General features: G+C 42.5%; 1 protein-coding gene across 6 annotated transcripts in view; it reads left to right on the forward strand.

The window, feature by feature from the left end:
• The first annotated feature begins 114 nt into the window (after positions 1-114).
• The window catches only part of FBXO11 (F-box protein 11), a 197,778-nt gene continuing 174,738 nt past the window's right edge, over positions 115-23,154 (forward strand). For 3 of the 6 annotated variants that reach the window (XM_073339263.1, XM_073339264.1, XM_073339267.1), the window contains exon 1: positions 116-553. In XM_073339263.1, coding sequence (XP_073195364.1) covers positions 448-553 — 106 coding nt within the window. In that variant the 5' untranslated portion in view covers positions 116-447. Of the gene's footprint in view, positions 554-805; positions 915-23,154 lie in introns of those variants that run through there. The other 3 variants (XM_073339268.1, XM_073339266.1, XM_073339265.1) reach the window with 2 other exon arrangements.

Raw genomic sequence — 23,154 nt, forward strand, 5'->3', positions numbered from 1 at the left:
TTGGCCTTGATGAAAACTGCTACGTGATTGGCTGCGAGACAGCCTTTCTCTGTGTGGGAGGTGCTGATTGGCGGAGAGCGGCCGCCTCTCACTGAGTGTCTCAGGCAGTGTCAATGGCTCCTCCTGCCACGGAGCAGCGACGGTCTTGAGGATTGCGGGGCACCTTTAAGAGAGGGTTTTGGGGGGGGCTGGGGAGGGGGGGAGCGGAGCGAACATCCCCCATAGCGAGCGCTCGGGAGACCCAGGCGGCCCCTGTTCCTCCACAGTGAGCCGGGGAGGAGACGGCAGCAGTGGCGGGACCCGCAACTGGACACCCCCCTCTCCCCCGCTGCCGCCGTGAAGCGGCCACCCCCGGGGCTCCCCTCCCACCCCCACCCCCCCCGAAGAGGCACCGTTTGTCGGAGGATCAACCCCCCCTCCTCTCCCGCCACCCACACGAGCCGGCAAATGAACTCGGTCCGAGCCGCCAACAGGAGACCCAGGCGAGTGTCCAGGCCGCGCCCGGTGCAGCAGCAGCAGGAGAGGAACAACGCAGCCGCCGCCGGGGAACGGGGTAAGCGAGCCTGGCCGCGGCGCGGAGGGGGCCCTGCCCGAGGGGAAGGGAAAGGGGGAGGCCGGGGCGGTGCAGCCCCTCTCCGCTCCCCACTCCTCCCCGCGTCGCCTAGCCATGTTCCGCCAGGAAAAGCCCAGGCTGCTTCACCCTTGGCTCCTGCTCAGGCCGCGCTTTGTTTGGCTTGGGCTCTGCCCCGGCTAGGGCTACTGGGCCCTGCAGCCGAGCGGCGGGAGGCTCGGCTATTCCCCCGGTGCAGGGAGGGGATCGGCCCCCCTGATGCGGGGGCGGCAGCAGCTCCCCCTTCTCCCTGGGGGAGCCTCCTCGTTGAGGTCCGTGGGCGATCCGCTAGTGCTGGGAGGAGGTAAGGCACGGCGACCCCCGTGGTGTAGGGTGAGGGACTAGCCCCTTGGGCCGAGGGGGATCCGCTGGGCCTGGGGACATGGTAACCGAGTAACTTGTGTTGACACTGTCGCCTCTTCTCTACCCCCATCGTTTAAATGGTGTCTCAGGGAGACAGCGGCAGCAGCCGCGGCTCCTCTCTCTCTGCCTCTTCCCAGTCTCCTGAGCCGCACAATGTTTGCTGCGCAGTTTGGATTCAGTGCTTTGGTTACACAGCCCCGAAGGGGGAGGGGGACCCATTACAGCGAAGCATTTCAGTGTAACACATCGGCCATTTATTTACCTCCACCTCGCAACTCTTCTCTCCCTTCACCCGATATCCCCTCACCACGTTTGTCCCTCCTGAGCTAGTGTCAGGATCCGGGGTGGGAAACGGGAGGCGCCGACCCAATGTATCTGAATCCTGGCTGGTTTTTGTGTATACATTTGTCCAGGGCCTAGTGCAAAAATGTTGTCAATTTGGACCTAATCAGGGCAGCACCATTGTCTAAAAGGGCTGAGAATTCACCGAGGTGGGATTCCGCCTTTAATGGAGACTGTAACAGAAACGCTGGAGCCGAGGGGTTTTTTTTGTTTGTTTGTTTTTGGAGGGAGAATGGTTCCTTGATCACTTAGCTCTGTAACTGTTGCCATATTCATTAGCTGGGTTTGTGTGTGTACAGTATTTGTAGGGGTATTTTTTAAAGGAGAGATGGGGGTGGGATTGAAGGAGACATTTTGCACGTCTTCTCTGGTGGATTGGATTTTAATTTTTTATGCATTGGCTGTCACACCTCTCGCCTGATAAAGGGAACTGATCTGTGATGCCGTTTTAGATGTACAAATGTCTTTTTAAAATTAAAAAAAAAGCTTCATTGTCAGCTGAATGGCTTTTGTTTCTGACTATTTGGGATGTTACATTAGAGGCAAGATATATTCACGACAGAGATACGTTATGTTTTGATTGCATAAAAACGCTAAACTGTATAACAAATGAAGTAAAGAGTTTAAAATGAAGTATTTTAAATTCTCCATTTCTCCCTTCTCTTCTTTTCTTTCCTCCTTCTCTATGTCCCCATCACCACCACACACATTGGTCAGAGCAAGGAATGTTACTCAGATGAGATTGTTGTGTATATAACTAGAGGATGTGATGTCTTATGTCCAATTATGGAGTTTGTGTAAACTTTTCAAATCTTCAGTAATTGTATAATTAAAATAACTTATCTGATAAACTGATATTTTAAAATTTTTGATTTCCTCCTTTTGTGTCACATGCACTAAAGGGTTTCATCTCCTATGTTATGTATAATGTAAGTTGTTTTTTTTTAATTCTCCTGGGTTGATTTTTTAAAAACCGAATAATTTTGTGAAAGAGAAAAATTACAGTTATAGATTATGACTATTCAATCTTAGGGTTTTGCTAATCATCTCAAACTGTACTAATATGCTAATGATATGAGCAGAAACTTTTTCAATTAGAATGCCAGGCTGTAAATTAATTAATCACATTACATATTTGAGGAGGTCTGTGTACCCTAAAATCCGTGGACTACTTATTTACTGTTGTTTACCACCTACTGATGATGAAGGAACTATAACAACATCAAGTTTCACTGTCTGTTGAACCCAAGTGATTTTTCCCCTCTTCCACTTTCTGAATTTGACTTGACCCCAATCTGATTATAAATTGTTGGATGTTGTGTCAGTTTTATACTAACATTTAGAGCATCTCTGCCATGCTTGTTTTTTTCCTAGAGGTGTAAGAGCCTGAACCAATGTTCATGGAAGGTAACAGGAGCTTTTCCAATGGCTTCCAAGGGAGTTGGACTGGACCAAAATACAGATGGTAGTCAATAAAGTAAATAAAATATTACAAAATATTAAGGGATTAGAGAATGGCATTATATAAATCAGAGGTGTATTTTCATTTTTATTACTACCTTGAGTTTTGGTCACCATCTGAATGAAGGTAATAGAGAAGTGAGCAATGTAAAATTAGTAGTAAAATGCTTTCATATGAAAAGAAATATATAATACTGAGATCTAGTTTAGAAAGAAGAGGAGCAAATGTGATGATGTATAAAATAATGAATGGTATTTATTCGTCTCATGCCCTAATATAGAAGCAAGGGGACTCTTAAGGATGCAAATAAAAAATAAAGTTTTTAATGCATTGTACTGTTTATCTGTACAACTCCTTTATTGCTTGAGATAATGGTGTTGTTTATATAGAGGTCAGACCTTTTATATATTACTGAATGCTATATGTGTACATGATGCTTTACAACCACAATAGCAACAACATTTAAACGAACTTGAGTAATAACTAAAGGTTATACCTCCTGCTACAGGAAATGAATGGATCACTAGGTGGAATCAAAAAGAAATCTTTCGCCCATGGTACATTTGGATAGGTTCATTATAGGTGTTTGAATTACAAGTATAACCATGCCAGTGCTTCGCTGTGTGACTTGACAGAACACAGACATGGGCATTTGTATTCTAATATTTCATATTTGCAGTGTGAACAGGACATAATGAGTATAGTATTGTTATGACGTCTCCACATTGTACACTGTTAAATCAGAGAAGCTGGTAACCTGTTGGGTCTTTTGTTTGCAAAGTGAAAAGGACATCATCATAATCACATGCAAATCAAATCAAATAAACCTGTTGCAGCATATATAACTCTGTCATATAGCTGTGATGTGGTTAAGGCTATGGTGTAGTTGGGTCTTTTCATCTTTCTCTGAAACATGTGGGACGGACTCTTTTCAGAGACAGGATTCTGGACTAGATGAACTCTTTATTCTATGCTTAAATATTTCCACATTTCCTGTGTAGTACCATTTTTCACTAATAGAAATAATGGTTATAATTCGTGGAAGAAAACAAGGTTAGACTATATCTAAAAATTCGTGCTCAGTACATAGCTTAAAACTGTTAGCTTGAGAAATGGCACAGAAGATATGTATTTTTTCCCCCTTGTTTGCAAAAAGCAGCTGTATATTTTGTGTCCTAGTCCTGCGTATGATACTAGGTGTAATCCCGTTTAAGCCCAGAGGTTATGTCCAGAACCAAGTTCTTAATGGAATTGAGGATCCTCTATTGGAGGGGTGCTCAACCGGAGCCACATGCGGCTCTTCAGAAGTCAATATGCGGCTCCTTGTATAGACACCAACTCCAGGGCTGGAGCTACAGGTGCCAACTTCCCAATGTGCTGGGGGGTGCTCACTGCTCAACCCCTGGCTCTGCCACAGGCCTGCCCCCACTCCACCCCTTCCCACCCCCTCCTCTGAGCCTGCTATCCCCTCGCTCCTCCCCTCCTCCCCAGAGCCTCCTGCATGCCACAAAACAGCTGATTGTGAGGTGCGGGGAGGAGCCGATAGGCTGTCAGTGGGCGGGAGGCGCTGGCAGCGGGCAGGGAGAGTGAGCTCATGGGTGGCTGCTGTCATATTACTGTGGCTCTTTGGTGGTGTACATTGATAAATTCTGGCTCCTTCTCAGGCTCAGGTTGGCCACCCCTGCAGTATATTGTAAACTGCAACTATACCTTGCAAGTTTGATTATGATTCTACCTGTATCTTACAAAGTAGAAAATTGGTAGAGCAGACCTTACTTAGGTCTCATCTATACATACATTTACATTGGCATAACAAAAGGTGTGTGTTTAAAATTGATTTAGTTACTTTTGGGGGGTGGACACTCTTATTTTGGAATAAAATTGGCTAAAGTCAGTCCAGTTATTTTTATTGTGAAATGAGTGTCCACCCACAAACTTGCACCAAAATAACTGAATCAGTTTCAGTTTGTGTATAGATCAGCTCTAAAATGGCGAGAAATCAGAGAGCAGTACTAGAGGTAGAAAGAAAGTTAATGTTGGTTTTTCATGTTCCTTAAAAATCACATCTGGCTAAGAAAAGGTGATATGTTTATACAGGGATCTGTGGTCCTTACTTTCCATTAGGAAAATAAGGATCTTAAGAAATAAAATTAGTAGAAGTTATACACTCAGTTCTGCAGTACTGCTTTGGGCCCAAATTCTGTGTTGTGAATTGTGGGATGCAGGTTTTGAGGCCTGTTAGTAAAAATGCTGTCACGCTATTGTTGAAAAATCAAAGGAACTTTGTCCATTGTTAATATCAAGACATATACCTCATCTGGTGGCCCCAAAGACACTTTCCATGATTTTGAGAATAGTTGGGTCTTGTATGCCAACATACATGGTTCCCAGTCTTTCTCATTTTGTGTGTGTGGAATCCCAAACCTTACTTACTTTGGTTCCGGCTTATAAAAGCTTTTATTTTTCACAGTTGCTTAAATTTCCTTTTTTATAGATTAAAAGAGAGAAATCTATGTTATATATACAGAGACAAGCAAATGCATTTCTGTAACATTGCTAAATTTTGTTATGTGATTGCCTTTTATTTTACTTTTTTTTATAAGAACCAAAGCCAAATATATTTGATGTAAGAAAAATAATTCAGTAACATATGATGTATGTAGACTACACATCACAGTAAGGATAAAGAATAAGATATGCATGTAAATAGGAGAAATATTTTGTTTTGGAATAGTTATTGTAGAGTAAAAGTGATCAAGAAAAAGTAATGTTTATTACCTGTTTGATATTGTCATTACTTAATCTTTTGACATTGTTTGTTACACGTTTCTCTTAATTATACTTTGGCTAGTTCTTAGCTAAAAATCTCCATTGTTAGTTTGAGTGGTGTGTGTAATGGTGTAAATATGTCTGGTGAGTTTATTACTTGCATATATGATCGGCACATAGCTCAGACATCTTTGTTTTAGTTCTTTACTGATCAGTTAAATTAGTCGCCTTTGAATAGCGGAGAATACAATTTGTTAACTATCCTCCGAAACATTGCTTTCCATAGTTTTTAAAAAGGTAGCATTTTTTGACAAAAATTTTTAAAAGGAGACTTTTAAAATTTTGTTTTATTAGAGCAAACTAACAAAACAAATACTAAGTGTGCTTTCTGAGTATAAGTATTTTAAACTTGTCATATGTAGGAGCCAGTTGTTACTAAATCGTACTTCTTTCTGTAGCATGGTGCTGCCTGGGCTGGGGTTGTTCCGGCCAGCTGGCGTAGCCTGGCTGGGGCCTCTTTGGCCTGCCTGGGGCTGGCGCAGCTTCGGCCTGGCCTGGCTGCTGGGGCTGGGGTCCCTCTGGATGGTTAAGGTCGGTTAACGGTAGGTCTAATGCTTACTGTTTAATCTTTTATATCCGTAATGGGGAGACTAGGAAAGAAGACACACTTTTTTCCAGATGTAGACCTGAGGTTTGGCATTTGTTGTCCATCAAGTCCAACTGCTGCCTTATGAAGTATTAGCTCATATGATCTATGCTTTGATTCATATAACTGACTGCAAAGTTGATAGTTAATAAGGCTGTTATCGTAGAGGCTCCCAACTTCATTTTTCTGCATCTGCTTTATTGGGTCTGCTTTCTCTAGGTGCCTATTTAGTTCAGCAGAAATAGAGCTGAAGTTAGGGAGGGGAGGCAGTATTTGCTCCTTGCACAAGAGATGCCTTGCTCCAAAAACTGACTCACTTTTGAAGGTCTACTGTGTGAGAATCCCAGGATGGAAATACATTTTGAGTAGGTGGAGTATACAAACTTGCACTTCAAATTTCCTGCCCAGGAGAGGTCTCATTTCTGATACTGGAGTCAGATATTTGGTGACTTCAACATCTAGGGCAAAAAAAGAAGAGGGATTTCATGGTCATCGTGTCTGTTGTCTGTGTATTCCAAGTGGCTGTTTCATTCACTCTGCTCTTTAAGGTGCGTGTTTTCTGGTTCTCAGTTTGGGGTGGATATGAGGGTAGGGACGAGGATTACACTTTTGTCATAATCTTTCATTCACTTGAAGTATGTGGCCACTTTTACTACTATTGGGGTAGAGAATGCATTTCATTGGCTTGTCTATAGAATTAATGGGCCTACTTGCATTTCAGTGCTATCTGTGGGAGACTATATACAGCATATTTTCCTTTCTGTTGGTTATAATGATTGTATTTTGTCCTTGACCATTCAAACAATGGCTCTTCAATTTCTTCTTAATATATAATCCTCACATGTCACTGTGCTTCGTGCATGCCCTGCAACAGATGAAATGTGGCAGTTGTGCCCAAAGTAGCAAAAGCTAATTTTTACGATGATCGTGCTAGTGGATAATGGAAATGAAGATCTTTCTTCTTTCACTTTACTGTTGGTGAAGACCCAAGCCATGGAATTTATTTTCAGGTGGGCAAAAGCTTGCTGATTTTGAGCTGTTTTTAATTATAAACAGAAGTAAGTGTGGGGCCTGGAGAAGACTATTTGTCTTCTGTGAGTTTTGGCAAGTTTGGGTACCTGTACTGCCTACACTCTTTTTTAAAAAATAAAGAAATAAATTAGGTTTTTCCTATAATTCATAAGCTGGACTTCTCCATTTCATGGCTGATTAAGATCTAGCTAGAGTGAGGGATTGGGTTCACCATTGTTTTGAGATTACTAGCACCTCCGTACTAGAGAGCCAGGTGCCAGCTTCTCTTGTGTAGTGACTCGACTTTTGCTCAAGAAACCATCTCTTGACATTGGTGTTCTTGCCAACTAATGGCCCATCTCTAATCTTTCTCTTTCTGGATAGGTTTATTGAGAAGATTGTTGGGAGGAAACTTTGGCCTCATTTGAAGTCTTCAAGCTGATAGGTGAAGGAAATCAGCTTTTAACTAAATATTGTTTGGAGACTATGCAAGTGAGATCCATTGTTTTTGTTTATTCTTTTACACTTATCAGCATTCTTTGATACTGCTGAACATGAGGTTTTGTTGGTTTGCTTGCTGACCATGTTTAGCATAGGCAGGATCACATTTCAGTGTCTATTCAGCATGGGATGATCCCACATTGTAACATTAATCAATGACTCATCTGTCTCAAGGGCTCTGTTTTGCAAATTCTGTTCTATCACCCCTTTATAACATGTACGTTTGGTAGAAAAGGGTTATAGATGGACAATCTAGGTTGTGTAGCATTCAGTGTATGGGTGATGTGTGGCTCTGCATCTGACTCAGACATCATATTCTCCCACTAGCCAATGTCTAGTTGAGATAAGTTCTAGAACAGAACATCCTGACAGAAGCTCTATCCAAACAAAATGGGAGTGTTTCTGGTTTGGGGAGGAAAGCATCTGGAAAGGGTTGCCAGGGATGTGTTCTCTTCTCTGTGTTGATCAGACAGTTCACAATTGGGGGTTGCCCTGGATTTTCAGATCATGGTGGTGAAGAAGCTTTTCACCTTAAATGATCTGTTTGGGTGCTTATGATATTTTCTTTAAGATGTGGACCTCTCCACAGTTTCCCATGTCTTAATTGCCTCCAGATTGGATGTGGGCACTGAATGCTACCTGGGGCTACTCTTGATAACAGCTCAAAAGCCCTAGCTAGTACAGTGTGCATCCATAAACTTCCTCAGAGGTACCAGTCATAAGGAGCCTATTGCACCTGTTTGCTGAAGTCTATTAATTTCAGGTTTGTTTCTGGAAGAAACTCAGGTATTTATTGACCTATAAAGTCATAAATGGTTTGGGTCTTTGCTTAGAAGCTGCCTTTGTATGTACTGTCATGACTGTTGAGTTGGTTTACTCATAGTCTATAGCAGGGGTCAGCAACCTTTGGCACCCAGCCCATCACGGTAATCTGCTAGCAGGCCACAAGATGTTTTGTTTACATTGACCGTCTGCAAGCACGGCCCCTAGTAGCTCCAAGTGGACTAGGTTCACCGTTCCCGGCCAATGGGAGCTGTGGGAAGCAGCGTGGGCCTCAGGCATGTGTTGTCTTCTGCTTCCTGCAGCTCCCATTGGCTGGGAACGGTGAACCTCAGCCATTGGGAGCTGCGGGAGCCGGTGCCTGTGGACGGTCAACATAAACAAAACATCTCGAGGCCCGCCAGCAGATTACTGCAATGGGCCGCATGCCAAAGGTTGCCGACCCCTGGTCTGTAGCTTTGAATGGCTGGAAGCTGGAACTAGGACATTCTTAGTGGATAGTCCTTGAGTTAGAAATTCACTTCCCCTTTTCATTCAAAAGAAACATAGTGTGTTTTAAAGTACTTGGAATAAAATCTGTCTTTTTTTTTTTGTCAGGCTTCTGATTGAGTGGCATCCTATGGGAATGAAGTTTCAACTCTTTGTTTTCCATTAATAAATTCTTGTACATGTACTTAGAAAGGGCTTATCAGTAGATTTTTTTGACTCCTATACATTAGTTAATGTTGGTTATTTCATGTTATCTTGAAAGACTTTTTAACTATATGAACAAACTGTTTTCATGTCAATTTCTTTTAGAATGTGCTTACTAGTAAAATATAAAAAGTCAGCAGTTTTATGTGCATTTAAAAAAACTGCTATGACTAAGACAACATGTAAATATTTTCAAGGGTGATGAGCAAAGTATGAAAACTTAGATGGTTGTCATGAAAATGGAAATAATTCATTAATGGCCTAATCAAAAGCCCATTGCAGTCAGGTGAAAGAGTTCCAATGATTATTACAGTGATACTTGGATCAGCCCTTAAATGACACACATGGTCAAAATTGCCAATTGCCAATTTCCCATTTCTTCAATTGCTTATCCATTTACTGTACATTTAGCTAAAGCTTTTTTGAAAGTAAAATCTGAATTACATAAAGATCTCAGTAGCTGTTGAAACAAACTGTCCTAACAGGTCAGCTTTTTAAATGATAAAGTATGCATTGCTTAAATAGCTAGATAATGGAAAATGTCTCTTCATGTAGCCAAATATCCACACATCAGTGATTAAACAGTGAGAGTCTTGAGGCGGGGAACTTCCCATGTTATTTTTTTTTTTCTTATCATACTAGTCTTGTGAGTACGGCTGGTTAGTTGAGTGCCATAATAGTGGTCTTCTAGTTATGGCTGAAGAAGAACTTTTTTCAGACTCTTCATTTTATTTTACTTTCTGCTCAAATTTTTCATGTTTATTCTGAGTTCAACAGTAACTTCTTTTGGAAAGCTTGGTAAAGTTCAGTGTTGACCAGTATTGTTTTTGTGTCTGCAATTTAAGCATCATATTAAAACCATCAAGCTTTGCACATTCTTACTGTAGTCTTCTGAGGAATGTAGTCCTCCAGTGTTATGCCCCAGGTGTCTCCAGAGGGAGGCAGGGCCCAACCCCTGCTGGGGGCCCCAGCAACCCAACACCAAGGCAGTGTATCCTGGACCAACAGAGAGGAGGAGGGGCAGCTACTTCCACCCTCCCCCACAGCAGAGGAGGCTGTGGCTGCAAGAAAAGCCCCTGGTGGCCGCATTTGAGAAATGCTGTTTAATCCATCCATTTAGTAGCAGCAGCAATGGTGAGAACTCATCCCATCCAAGTCCGTCTCCTAAATGAAGTTTGAATAGCTAAGCTTAATTGGAACTAAATACAGTATTAACATTATTACTCCTGGGGGGATTCTGTGCCAAAAAATTCTGCAAAATTCTGCAAATTTTATTTGTCAAAATAATGCAGTATAATCACACCAGTTTCAATTGTTTTGGTAAGTTATTTAAACTACAATACAGAAAAAAGTCACAATAAGTATTCAGCATTTCCTAGATACATGAAAGTTAACTTACAAATACTTGGTAACTAATACCCTGCATTCCAGTTATAATCCTGTATTTTCATTTAAATTACATTACAGAACACCAAACAGAAAAAAAAAAAAAAGTAGAATGTCATTTTAAATTGCTCAGACTTTCACACGTGACAGTCATACAGTTTTGCGAATCATTGTCCTGGACCTAGCTGGATACTTTGGGAAGTGCTTGTTTCTGATTGTCCTGACATTTTATTGACTGCTTGGTAAATGTTTTATTTGCCCTCAAAAGTCTTGGGCTTTTTTTTTTTTTTAAAATGGTAAGTAAAAATCTATTGTGCCACTTTGGCACAGGAAAAAAGTGAGAGAGCGCATAAATCTCCCTACCTCATTCCCTTACAGTCATTTATAAGGCTCTGCATCACTCTGGCAATATAGGAGCCTTAAAACTTCTACAGGTTTTTATGATGCTGGGGGAGATGACTGAGAATGGGAATAGTTAACTAACAACAGAATAATTAACAATGTTACTGTGCAGACAGGTTGCTACATTTCTGCCTCCATAGGGCTCAATGGGTAGTGATCAATGACTCCATGCCTAGTTGGCAGCCGGTATCAAGTAGAGTGCCCCAAGGGTCGGTCCTTGGGTCGGTTTTGTTCAATATCTTCATAAATGATTTGGAGGATGGTGTGGATTGCACCCTCAGCAAGTTTGCAGATGACACTAAACTGGGAGGAGAGGTAGATACGCTGGAGGGTAGGGATAGGATACAGAGGGCCCTAGACAAATTGGAGGATTGAGCCAAAAGAAATCTGATGAGGTTCAGCAAGGACCAGTGCAGAGTCCTGCACTTAGGACGGACGAATCCAATGCACCGCTACAGACTAGGGACCGAATGGCTCGGCAGCAGTTCTGCGGAAAAGGACCTAGGGTTTACAGTGGATGAAAAGCTGGATATGAGTCAACAGTGTGCCCTTGTTGCCAAGAAGGCCAATGGCATTTTGGGCTGTATAAGTAGGGGCATTGCCAGCAGATCGAGGGACGTGATCGTCCCTGAAAGGGGGTTCCAAAGAGGATGGCTCTAGACTGTTCTCAGTGGTGGAAGAGGACAGGACAAGGAGTAATGGTCTCAAGTTGCAGCCCTGGCTGGGATGACTTAGTTGGGGATTGGTCCTGCCTTGAGCAGGGGGTTGAACTAGATGACCTCCTGAGGTCCCTTCCAACCCTGATATTCTATGATTCTGTGAATGAGATCAATTAACCAAAGACAAAATGTGATTTTTTTAAATGTTTTTTTATTTTTTTTTTTACAAAAGCTATTTGCTTAAATTTTAAAAAAATGAATTTTCAGTAATATGCTACTAATATTTAATTAAGTGTTTTTTCAGTTCTCAAGATGTAACATTTTACTAGGCCGGCAGGCAGGCTACTACACTTCTGCCTCGGGGCAGAGTCTTCCTCCTGCATAACAAAAAGATCTACCCTCCTCCACGCCCCTCAAGCCGCAGTATCAAGATGCTTGTTGGCCCGTGCCCTGATGGTGATCAACGTCCCTCCTGCCACTTCCCCCTCCCACCCCCGCAGGGATTTGCATCTCTGAAGCTGCTCCCGGTGTGCTGGAACAGATGTGCTGCCAGGGAAGAGACACATGTCCTCCCAGCAGATTTTTTTTTTTTGCGTTTTTCTGCACGGGGGTGGGGGCACAGAAATATGTGGGCCATATGAATTCTGTGTCCCCACACTGGTGCAGAATTCTGTCAGGAGTACATTATTAACTACAAGTAATTTTTTTTTAACCTTGCAGCCTCTTCTCCTCACTTAAATTAATTTTTTTAAAGCGAAAAAACAAAAGGGAAAGGGGGAGATTTCACTCAAGTTTTTTACAGTAAAGTGAGCTTGGTCATACTATACCAGTGTTCACCATTAGGTTAATGGATATCACAAAATATACAATGACCAGTGAAAATATATTGAACATTTAATAGGAAATTTGTATATGCTACCTAAGTTAATATTGCAGTAGACGGTCTTAACTTTTCTACATTTCATACCTTATTATGGAGTTGCTTATGTCTCTTCCATAGTTAAGGTTGAGTAAGAAGTTTTCACTTTAACAGGAGCTTTAAACCTTTATTTTTAAAAAAGAAACCTAAATATGGAAAGTAAACTTTGAATGCTTTTTGGATTTTTCTTGGTAGTTTGATAGAAATTGGGTTAGATTTAGAAAAAACAGTAAGTGTTCATAAATGACCCCTTTAAAGTTTTTTTTTTACTGGATTGTCTCACCTTGTTTCAGACACCTTTTGCAAGAAATCTAAAATGCTCTAGGATCTGTGCTTTTCTTCTCTTTTATGGTGATTAATACAATATTGGTTATAAATAAATGGTATTTGTCAGTGTTGTGGTTTTCACTTTCTCCATAACTGAAAAGAAATGTTCCAATTAAAGGTCATTGCAAGCAATGCTGGGAATAGATTCCAAGATTTAAGCCATGGTAGGCTTAAATTGTAGCTACTTACCCTTAGTCTTTTCAGATAAAATGTGCTTTGATTATCCTTTCCCTGTCCAGTATACTCTTTTATTAGAGCCAGGGATAGAACTCAGTTTCCTGATCTCCAGTATGTGACTGCTGTCCAGCAGTTGTGTAAAGCAATGGACTCCCTGCTGCAGCCAGGTTAGAACAGTTCAGGTGGTGCTCTAGCTTGTACCCACTGGTAATGGTCACCTAAGGACCTTATGCCATTTGAGGATAGCTGGAGTATGCTGACTCCATGCCTGCTGGGGGAATTCTCAACAGGGTGTGGATGGTTTTTCCTTCCTTTTGGCCTGTCTAAGAATCTGTCCCAAAGTATTGATTGTGGTCTTTTTGAACTCGAGAGTTTGGTCCTGAGGCTTAAAAGATTGGACCCTCTGACCCTACAATATGGCATTTTTAAACAACCCAGCATCACTTTCCATCCCACATAATTTAGAAAATAACTGGAATTAAAACTTAGTGTGAAGTTGCTGTGCAAAATTCCATTTTGTCACTTGCCTGCTGCAAGTAGCTCTTTGACAGGAGAGGAAAATATTATTTCAGCCAAAATGTGAACGCTTCTTTTTAGCATGTATTTGGTTATCAATATTTTGATAACAAATACATAACAAATACAATTGTAACAGATAAAATGCTTTAAAAAGCATATTTTAAAAATCTACAATGTGTGATAGAAACATCTTTGATAAATGGTTTCTTCCATGTGTATTGGCAAGCAGTCCAGAAATTTAAGATTTCACTTTTCATCCCCTTCTGTTCAATTACGTTGGTTACAGCATTTGCCCAAGATCGTAGATGGAATTTGGGGCACTCAGGAATAAAACTTGGATCTCCTGACTCCAGACTGCATGTTTGACCATGAGCCCCTGCTTCCTGTGGATCAATTAGCAATGACTACATACCGGCAACAGTCCTGTTTTGTTTGTAGCTGGCCCAGTTTTTACAAACATTTGGTCACAGCCAATTTCCTGGGATGCTGACAGCAGCTTTTAAAAAAAAGTGATACTGGCCTCCTGCATTTAAGGACAGCAGTGCTGTGTGGGTGGGAGGCTAGCTGGTGAGAACGCTACCTCCCTTCCTCATTCCTGCCTCAAACTTTCCTCTGTGCTGTTCCTAGCTCAGAACAGAGAGCACAGTGTAGCCCTAGACAGTCACTTCCCACCTGCTCAGCAGAGCCATCTTCTTCCCCTATTGGTGCCTCTCTGGTCACACTACAATCTCTCAGCTCACAGTAGGCTTAGAATGCTTTACAGGACAGCTCAAGAATGACTTCCCTGGAAGTCCTTCACTTTTAGTAAGTTCCTCTTACAACATGTCCTGATGCATTCTTGTAACTGAAGGGTAGAAACTGTATGAGAGGAATCCTGGCTCCATCGTTGGAGGTATTAGGATAATTATTGGCTCCATCCTCTTTGTTCCTTCCCCCCCTTTTTTTGAGTGCTTTTGTCCCATGCTCTCTCTGTGTCCCTGTGGAGATGACCTCTCACTTTCTGTTTGTAGGACTCCTTACTGCAGCTTTTAATGGAGTTTATTTTTCTGTGCTGTACCTGCTTTTTTTCCCCCTTGTCGCGTCTCTGGGCTGGATCTTTTTCGTGCTCTCTCCTCTTTCTGTGAGTGTTCAGCCCCAGCCTGCACTGGGTCTTCTCCGCTTCTTTGAGGGTGAGGAACTCTCGTCTCTCACAGCAGAAAAGTTTTTTTACATTCTCTTTTTCTTCCTTTCATTTAGGATGAATTTTGTCACTTTAACACCACGTAGCGTGAGCTGAGAAATGCCAGACTCCAAATGCTTTAGCAGAAAGTTAAAGAATGACCTTTTACCCGGAAGGCCCTCACTTTATTAAGTTCCTCATACAGTATATCTTGGTCTACTCCAGTGGCTTAGAGAAACACCTGAAGTTTTTCCATCACTGATATTTATCTTTACAGTTATCACACCAGTGGCTTAATATGAGTCTATTGATGCCCTACTAATAAATAGTATTAATACCTAACTCTTATATAAAAGATTAACATAAAAACATACTAAAATTCATCAGAAAGCACACAACCCTTTAGCTTTTGGGGCCCTAGCAGTCCCCCAAAGTCTTGTCAACCTTTAACACTTTTTCCAGAGAAAAGAATCTAAACAAGCCAACTATATAAATGATAATCAAGATTATTGGTTTACATTGCTCTAGTTCAGTGGTTTTCCACCTTTTTTTATTTGTGTACGCCTAAAAATTTTGACTGGCGGTGCAAACCCCTTTGGAAACCTTAGACATAGTCTGAAGACCCTAGGGGTCCACAGACTATAGATTGGTTTCAGAGTAACAGCCGTGTTAGTCTGTATTCGCAAAAAGAAAAGGAGTACTTGTGGCACCTTAGAGACTAACCAATTTATTTGAGCATGAGCTTTCGTGAGCTACAGCTCACTTCATCGGATGCATACCGTGGAAACTGCAGCAGACTTTATATACACACAGAGAATATGAAACAATACCTCCTCCCACCCCACTGTCCTGCTGGTAATAGCTTATCTAAAGTGATCATCAGGTTGGGCCATTTCCAGCACAAATCCAGGTTTTCTCACCCTCCACCCCCCCCACACAAATTCACTCTCCTGCTGGTGATAGCCCATCCAAAGTGACAACTCTTTACACAATGTGCATGATAATCAAGTTGGGCCATTTCCTGCACAAATCCAGGTTCTCTCACCCCCCTCCCAAAAACCACACACACAAACTCACTATCCTGCTGGTAATAGCTCATCCAAAGTGACCACTCTCCCTACAATGTGCATGATAATCAAGGTGGGCCATTTCCAGCACAAATCCAGGTTTTCTCACACACACCCCACCCCCATACACACAGAAACTCACTCTCCTGCTGGCAATAGCTCATCCAAACTGACCACTCTCCAAGTTTAAATCCAAGTTAAACCAGAACATCTGCGGGGGAGGGGGGTAGGAAAAAACAAGGGGAGATAGGCTACCTTGCATAATGACTTAGCCACTCCCAGTCTCTATTTAAGCCTAAATTAATAGTATCCAATTTGCAAATGAATTCCAATTCAGCAGTTTCTCGCTGGAGTCTGGATTTGAAGTTTTTTTGTTTTAAGATAGCGACCTTCATGTCTGTGATTGCGTGACCAGAGAGATTGAAGTGTTCTCCGACTGGTTTATGAATGTTATAATTCTTGACATCTGATTTGTGTCCATTTATTCTTTTACGTAGAGACTGTCCAGTTTGACCAATGTAAATGGCAGAGGGGCATTGCTGGCACATGATGGCATATATCACATTGGTGGATGTGCAGGTGAACGAGCCTCTGATAGTGTGGCTGATGTTATTAGGCCCTGTGATGGTGTCCCCTGAATAGATATGTGGGCACAATTGGCAACGGGCTTTGTTGCAAGGATAAGTTCCTGGGTTAGTGGTTCTGTTGTGTGGTATGTGGTTGTTGGTGAGTATTTGCTTCGGGTTGGGGGGCTGTCTGTAGGCAAGGACTGGCCTGTCTCCCAAGATTTGTGAGAGTGTTGGGTCATCCTTTAGGATAGGTTGTAGATCCTTAATAATGCGTTGGAGGGGTTTTAGTTGGGGGCTGAAGGTGACGGCTAGTGGCGTTCTGTTATTTTCTTTGTTAGGCCTGTCCTGTAGTAGGTAACTTCTGGGAACTCTTCTGGCTCTATCAATCTGTTTCTTTACTTCCGCAGGTGGGTATTGTAGTTGTAAGAAAGCTTGACAGAGATCTTGTAGGTGTTTGTCTCTGTCTGAGGGGTTGGAGCAAATGCAGTTGTTTCGCAGAGCTTGGCTGTAGACGATGGAGCGTGTGGTGTGGTCAGGGTGAAAGCTGGAGGCATGCAGGTAGGAATAGCGGTCAGTAGGTTTCCGGTATAGGGTGGTGTTTATGTGACCGTTGTTTATTAGCACTGTAGTGTCCAGGAAGTGGATCTCTTGTGTGGACTGGACCAGGCTGAGGTTGGTGGTGGGATGGAAATTGTTGAAATCATGGTGGAATTCCTCAAGGGCTTCTTTTCCATGGGTCCAGATGATGAAGATGTCATCAATATAGACTATAGATTGAAAATCACTGCTCTAGTTTAACTGTGTTTGCATAACATCATACATGTCATCCTTAGATCTTTTTAAAAAAAGCAGAAATAACTTTGCGTAGAAGCTACATATTTAATTGTTTTGAATATTTCTTGTTTTTATTTGTCTTTGTTTATTAAACTGAATATCTTAATAAACAAGCCATTTATCGCTATAATAATTCTAGGTTGGACTGGCTTTGTCAGATCTACCTTGGGGAATGAGAACTGCACCAGTCAGCAAGTGGGGTGTGTGTGTGTGTGTGTGTTTGTGTTTATTGGCAAGTGGAAGACTGAAGGACCTGATCGCCTGTCAGTCAAGCAGAAAGGTAGCAACATTCTTCTCCAGGTTCTGATCTCTGATGACACTGGGCATAGATGTCTCATATCCTTGAGAGTTGGATCTAGTGTCCATCTTTCCTCCCCTGTCCATGACAGGCACAGTCCTTCACAAGATTGTAAAATCCAGGTCAGCTTGTTAGTCGTGGAGTGGCCCAGGAATCCTTAGTTTGGGGAGCTGCCTAACTTCTTCCTTGATCAGTCCCTCTGCATTCCCCAAAAGCAAGGCTTTGACTGACCGTTCACCATGGGAAATCTGATAATCTGTTTGGCAACCTGGTGGCATGTTTTTAGGTAGTTGTGTGTGAAGTAGCAGCAATTTTCAGAATGGATGCTTGCTACACTGGTGTACCTGTGATGTCTGCATGATCTGGTAATCTGAGGTAACTTCAGATCATAGAAGATGAGGGTTGGAAGAGACCTCAGGAATTCATCTTGTCCAACCCCCTGCTCAAAGCAGGACCAATCCCAACTAAATCATCCCAGCCACGGCTTTGTCAAGTCAGGCTTTAAAAACCTCTAAGGATGGACATTCCACCACCTTCCTAGGTAACCCAGTCCAGTGCTTTACCACCCTCCTAAATGATGCATGGGAGGGGGAGAATCCAAATCTTTAAAATGCAGTGTTCTAACATTTTTGCCACTTTTCAAGGTAAAATATATAAAGATTTGAATGGCTAAGTGTCAGCTATTGGTGGGCCTTGAGAAACAACAACATATGTTGCTCCATGGGTTCCCATCTGGTGACCTCAGAGAAGCTCAGAAGCTAAAGCTGAGAACTTTTGGGTGTACACAAATCTCTTAACTCAGTGGGACACAACTGGATGTTAAATGTTGTTAACAAATGCTTTCTTCTGAAGAGAAGAGAGTGTCTTGAGAGATGCCTCCTCCTTAAAACTGTCTTTCTAATTGCCGCCATTTTATCTGGGGTTTGGTCTTCACTTAAAATTTACACCAGAATAGTTATGTTGGTTTTCTCCCTCCATCGCACCCCACCAAAGGTTAAATAGTGAATAAGCTTGTTCCTGTCAAAGTGGTTTTCTGTTTCCACTTGATCATAAGGTTTATCTCATTCTCGCATTTCCCATAAAATGGGAAATACCTTTGTGCATGAAGGAAACTTTGCATATGGATAATGGCATAGAGAATACATTTATAAAAGTTTACAGATGATTCCAAGCAAGGAGGTGTTGCAAGTGTTGGAAGACAGGATTAAAATTAAAAATGATCTTAACAAACTGGAGAAATGGTCTAAAATAAATAGGATGAAATTCTGTAAGGACAAATCATAGAATCATAGACTATCAGGGTTGGAAGGGACCTCAGGAGGTCATCTAGTCCAACCCCCTGCTCAAAGCAGGACCAGTCCCCAATTTTTGCCCTAGATCCCTAAATGGCCCCCTCAAGGATTGAACTCACAACCCTGGGTTTAGCAGGCCAATGCTCAAACCACTGAGCTATCCCTCCCCCCCTAAACTTTTCACTCAAGTTTATTTCCACTTTTCCCCCCATTAGCTTTCTCCAGCTTCCTCCAGTAAATGCAGAGTACTTCATTTAGGAAGGAATAATCAACTGCACAAATACAAAATGGGAACTGACTGCCTCAGAAGGACTACTGCAGAAAAGAATCTGGGGGTTTTGGTGGATCACAAACTAAATATGAGTCAACAATGTAATACTGTTGCAAAAAAAGTAAACATTCTGGGATATATTAGCAGGAGCATTGTAAGAAAGACAAAAGAAGTAGTTCTTCCACTCTACTCAGCACTGATATGGCCTCAACTGGAGTATTGTGTCCAGTTCGGGAAAGATGTGGACAAAATTGGAGGAAGTCCTGAGGAAAGCAACAAAGATGATTAAAGGTCTAAAAAACATGACCTACAAGAAAGAGTGGAAAAAAATTGGGTTTGGTCTGGAGAAGGGACATAAGTCTTCTGTTATAAAGAGGAGCATGATAAATTGTTGTCCTTTCCCAAGTGGATAAGGAGAAGAACTAAAGGGCTTAAATTGCAGCATGAAGATTTAGGTTAGACGTTAGGGAAAAATTCCTAACAATAAGGGTAGTTAAGCACTGGAACAAATTACCTAGGGAGATTTGTCGAATCTCTGTCATAGGAGGTTTTTAGGAACTTGTTAGACAAATACCTGTCTGGGATGGTCTTAGATCAGTGGTGGGCAACCTGTGGCCTGTGGGCCACCAGACAGTTTGTTTACATTTGCGTGGCCTCCTGCAGCTCCCAGTGGCCGTGGGAAGCAGCATGAGGATGTGCTGGCCGTGGCTTCCCGCTGCTCCCATTGGCCGGGAATGGCAAACCACGGCCACTGGGAGCTGTGGGCGGCTGTGCAAATGTAAACAAACTGTTTTGTGGCCCACCAGCGGATTACCGTGACAGGCCTCACGTTGCCCATCACTGTTTTAGATAATCCTTAATCCTGCCTCAGTGCATGGGACTGCAATAGATGATCTATGAAGGTCCCTTTGAGTTCTACGTTTCTATGATTCTACACGTCTGAAGACAACTTTGAAAGTTAGAAAATGAAGCCTTTTTTTGTTTGTGAAGTGTGTGTGTTTTGTTTTAGTTTTTTTGTTTGTTTGTTTTTATGTGTGAGAGTTTTAGGAAGAAAAGCTTAATAGTTTCTAGAGGTTTTTCTTTCTTGTTGAGGTTACAACTGGATTAAGGAGGCCAATGTCCTAGATAAGGACTACCTTTTAAACAAGAATCATTCAGTGAGAAGGATCCCTGTCTTAAGATGAGAGAGGGGAATGCTTCCCTTCTTGAACTGAGCAAGGCAGCCACTTGGGCATCCTTACATACTTTTTCTTGTCTTTTTGAAGTGGTAGATTGGTGGATGCTACCTTCTGCAGGCTGGTCTGGTAATTGTCTTCAGTTAATCTGGTTGTCTGTGTCTGTTACAAAATTGGGTATTAATGCAGAAGTTCCTGATGGCTTTACTGGTGTAAAGTGGTGGTGGAGAATAGTGATGTCTTAATTTCTTGTAGTCTCCCTAGAAAACTGTACAATTTTTAGATGGTGGTAGAGTTACGATTTTGAACTAAACTCTTTAGTGCTATATACATTTTAGCCCTAGGTTCGTCTGTATGTTTGGGTGTTTTTTTGTTTTTTTTTCCCTCTTGGTAACCAGATACAGGGATATAAACCTTGAAAGGGAATGTCAGAGCAGTAAGCAGGGGTGGCAATTTTAAAGCCTATGGTGTACTTTATCCTGTGCATTAAATGGGCATGATCAGTCATGATGGCTTAAATAATATGTTTTGAGTAACCATACCGCATTCTCCTTGGTGAAATAAATTGCTACTTTTGCATAGAAACTTGTATTTAGCATAAATGTTTTTGCTGTTTTCAAAAGCCTGTTGAAATGACCAAGCGGTCTTATCTTCGTACAGACTCGTGAAAAACTTTTCTTAACAAAAATAAAATTAAGCTGAGCTGTGTATCAATGACATCTTAAGCATCAGGGTCAAATTTTTCAAATGTCAGCCACGCAATTTAGAAAGTTAGCACTAAACTTGTATCTCCTTCCTTTCTGTTTCTGTGAAGATACAGACTGAGATTTTGAGACTGTCTAACCAAGTCACATGAATGTTAATGAAAATTGTGTCCTACAGGAATTGGGTATCCAGGTCCCTCTCTGGCAGCTTTGAAAGGCTCAGCCAGAATAGTCAAATTTTTTGCTAAACTTTAAAAAAAAAAAAAAAAAAAAACCACTTGAGATAACCTTGTATGTCAGATTCCATTAATGAATTTTTAAAGGCTTGTTATGTTATACAATAGTGTTTTCAGTATTACTTTAATAATGTTTTGTCTCTGTCCCCCCCAAACTTGTAGCCTTTTGTCTCTCCTGGCTTGCCCCTCTGCTTTTCCTCTTTACCATATATGGTGTCAAAGAAGTGCCACTGCTGCGTGGAAGGGGAGTGTAGGAGGTTATTCTGCCTAGCCACTTAAGAGTTGAATAATCTATTACCGCATGCTTCCCCTGAAGTTGAAGCTGAATATTATACTGCTGGAAAAGATGTGTAGCATGTATTTCCTGCAGCCTCTGAGGGGAGAGACATATCCAGACTAGCCTGCCGTTGGAAGGAGGCAGCTTGCTGTCTCAAATCCAAAGACACAGGCGTAGAGGAGAGTTAAGTGAAGCTTACTGAATATCCTAACTGAGGGTAGGTGTTCTGGAACCTCCATCTCAGTGTCTAAAAATGTCTGCAAATGACATTCCCACTTACCTGTCTCTAAGAGATTTTCACTCTGCGCAATAAGTGGAGGTAGCTCAGGGACGAGATGCCGTGCCAGTTTCTCCCAGAGGTGCTGTTAAAGCAGAGAGCAGAGATCTAAAGGAACATTGTGGATGAGCAGAAAGTGACAGTGAAAATTTGGCCATTTGCCTGTTATGTCCCATGCAGTGGGTGGGTGTAGTGCAGGAGTGCCCGCGGGTGCAGTGGTGTGCGTCCGCAGGACACTGCGCCACCGAAATGCCGCCACCAAGCATGACCACCTGAGAACCGCGTTGCCGTTTCTCAGCAGCATTTCGGCAGGGAGGCTTCTTTTTGCTGCCACTTCTTGGCGGCATTTCGGCGGCGGGGTGTTTGGCGCCCACCACAGTCTGTTGGGAATAGAAATGTGGTATTCCCACAGAAAGGTTGGGGACCACTGGTGTAGGGCATTGGAGGTAGGTGTGAATATGAAAATATCAACTTCCATGAGTAAGAATTGAAGGTTTGGGATTCAGGAGCTGATGGGTTAGTTTCGGTCTGTAACTTAGCTTAAAAAAATAAAAATACCCTGACAAACTTACAAGCCAGCTGATCTGCATTAACAAACTAGTTTAAATAAGTTTTATATAAAAACCAGTCTAGTCAAATTGGTGTAAACCTCCAAAGCTGACTCACTTAAAGCAGTTTTATCCTGGCTTAAAATTGTATCTGTTGGAGGTTTACATTTGTTTAACTAGACTGATTTGAAATAAACTTAATTAAACCAGTGCAACTTTGATAAAATAGTCTTGCTTAAGAAAACACCTCTCACAATGTGGAGAAGTCTCTTTTCCTTTGTGAAAGGAAAGCGTACAGTGTTGATCAGTTTGACTTGCCCCATACAGTAAAAGCTTTGTTATCCAGCATGTTGGGAGAATCGGGGTGCCTGTAAGTAAAAAATTCTGGTTAACTAAGAGGGAGGGAGTTTGGCTGCAGAAGGGGGCTCAGGGTTGGGGCACAGGCGGGGGTGTGGGCTCTGGGAGGGAGTTTGGGTGCAGGAGGGGGCTCAGGGCAGGGGTACAGGAAGGGCTGCGGGGTGCTGGATCTGGGCAACACTCATCTTGGGCGGCTCCCCGCAAGTGGTAACATGTCCCCGCTTCTCCTAGGTGGAGGTGCAGCTCTGTGCGCTGCCCCCAACCCACCCCAAGCACTGTCTCTGCAGCTCCCATTGACCGGGAACCCCGAGCCCCCTCCCTCACCCAAACTCCCTCCCAGAGCCTGCATCCCACACCCTCTCCCACACTCCAAACCCTCGTGGCCATTCCTCTGCCTATGAGCAGCGGGGCATGTCACTGTTTCCGGTGAGCCACGCGGAGCCAGGTAGGGCGCCTGCCAGCCCCACACCCACCTGACTTTAAACCGGACTTTCAATGAAGATCAGAAAGCCAGTTTATAGAGC

Source organism: Lepidochelys kempii, chromosome 3 (genome assembly GCF_965140265.1).
Source record: "Lepidochelys kempii isolate rLepKem1 chromosome 3, rLepKem1.hap2, whole genome shotgun sequence".
NCBI classification, from domain to species: Eukaryota; Metazoa; Chordata; order Testudines; family Cheloniidae; genus Lepidochelys; species Lepidochelys kempii.